At 43.7% G+C, this 1,863-nt stretch overlaps 1 protein-coding gene across 1 annotated transcript in view; it reads left to right on the top strand.

The window, feature by feature from the left end:
* LOC101848146 overlaps positions 1-1,863 on the top strand; it is a gene marked incomplete at its 5' end in the record, with an annotated part of 7,574 nt that overhangs the window by 1,199 nt on the left and 4,512 nt on the right. The window contains 2 exon segments of the mRNA XM_013088092.2: positions 31-205; positions 1,417-1,699. Coding sequence (XP_012943546.1) covers positions 31-205; positions 1,417-1,699 — 458 coding nt within the window.

The raw sequence follows: 1,863 nt of genomic DNA, 5'->3' as shown, positions 1-1,863 counted from the left end.
CAATCCCTGTGTCTGTTCCATTCCCCCCAGGCCACAAAGTGGCAGACTACGCCCGCGCTGTGCCGGAGTCTCTGAGAGGTCTCATCCTCCTGGGCTCCTTCCTGCCGCGACGAGAGAGTGCCGTGTCCTTCCCTCTACCTGTGCTCACACTGGTGGGGGAGGTGGACGGGGTCACACGGATCACACGCATCGCACAGACCATACAGTGAGTTGTTGTTGTGGTTGTTGTTGTTGTGGTTGTTGTTGTTGTTGTTGTTGTTGTTGTCATTATCATCGATATCATTGGCATCAGCAGCAGCAGTAACAGCGTTATCATCATCATATCATCACTATCATCACCACCATCATCACCACCATCATCATCATCATCTATTCGAATGCAGTTATTTGGATGAGTGGAGGTGCCTTCTTATAATGGCAATGGAGCCAAAAAAGAGCCTGGCTCTCGCTTGAAGATTTATTCGTGGAGTCCTCAATTATCTAAATTGTGTCTATAGAGGCGTTAAAAATAAGAATTTAAAAAATCTTTCCCCTACGTTTTAGCTATTGTCAACAGAGGTGTAAAAGACACCTAGGCTGCATTTGACAAATATTGTGGATCAGGGTATTGTCAAGGCATATGCTACCAATATTCGGGTATACGCCACCAATATTCGGGTATACGCCACCAATATTCGGGTATACGCCACCAATATTCTATTTTTCCCTGTCCAGGGTTCGCCTCTGGATATTATTTCAATTCCTCCCACTTTTCTGTAGGTCTTTCTCTGTGACTTTTCTCCACCTTCCTCATGGCCTTCCTCTTGATCTCTTGCTCTGTAGATTCCAATGCTGAAGTCAAGTGGATCAACTTTAGAACTTTTTTGTCAGCGGTTTCTGTCTCTCACCGTTAACCTTCCAGTCAAATCAGACACTTTTTGGGGGACTTTTTGGGGGAAAAGTGAATATTGAAGCGTGCTGACAAAATGAGATACTTCTTGGATTCCAGCCTTATGGAAATTTATACATCAGTCGTAAATGGGTTTTTTTTACAATTTATAAGTATGAAATAATAAAAGGCACATTATTGTTAAAGAATACGGTATCAACAGAGAATCTACAAATTTCACACCCTAGTGTTGATTTTTGATCAATAACATCTTCAATTGTGGATTGCGAAACTCATTTTGTCAGCACGCCTCCCATATTTTCTTTCTCATCATCCTCCAATAGTACTCAAATTTAGTGAAAAGTGTTTTGTTGTCTGTTGTTGTTTTTGGTGGGGTTTTTAAAAATCAACCAAGCATCACTTGTCGCTCTATTCTTCAGCACTTATGTGAACTTAGTGTGTTGCAAGTGCCGTAAAACTCTTACTAAAACTAAAAACAAATAACTGTCATTAGATTTATTTATCTTCTTTTTTTTTTTTTGTGCCAGAGAGATGATTCGCGCTGCCAACTTTGACCCCGACATTGTGGTCCAGAGTCCGCTGGTCATCCTAGAGGGAAGCAATCACGAGGTGTACACCGTCAGCCAGCTCCCCTACGCCCTCCATCTCCTCGACATAGAGGCGGAGGTGGACAAGAGCGTTGGCATGGAAACAGCCGCAAACATCACCGCCATGTTTGTTGCTAACGCCGTGAGGGAACCGGAAGCTCTCGTGGTTATGGCGGAGTCAGAGTTCAAGCGGGCGTTTGACAAGGCGAAAAACTTGACAGCGGTGGGTGAAAGACATGATGGCTGGTGGGACATTGTGCTCATATTTTCTTCCACTCCAATTAAAAATTTGTGTTTGTTCGTTTTGTTTTTACGTTTCACTCTCTTTCTTTCCTTTTATCGTTCTCTGTCGTTTTGCCCTCCCCTCCCCCCTCTTTCCCCCTTCCC

The sequence above is a fragment of the Aplysia californica genome, unplaced genomic scaffold, assembly GCF_000002075.1.
Source record: "Aplysia californica isolate F4 #8 unplaced genomic scaffold, AplCal3.0 scaffold00685, whole genome shotgun sequence".
In the NCBI taxonomy this organism is placed as follows: Eukaryota; Metazoa; Mollusca; class Gastropoda; order Aplysiida; family Aplysiidae; genus Aplysia; species Aplysia californica.
Note: the sequence above shows the minus strand (reverse complement) of the source record. Positions and strands in the feature narration are given on the sequence as shown.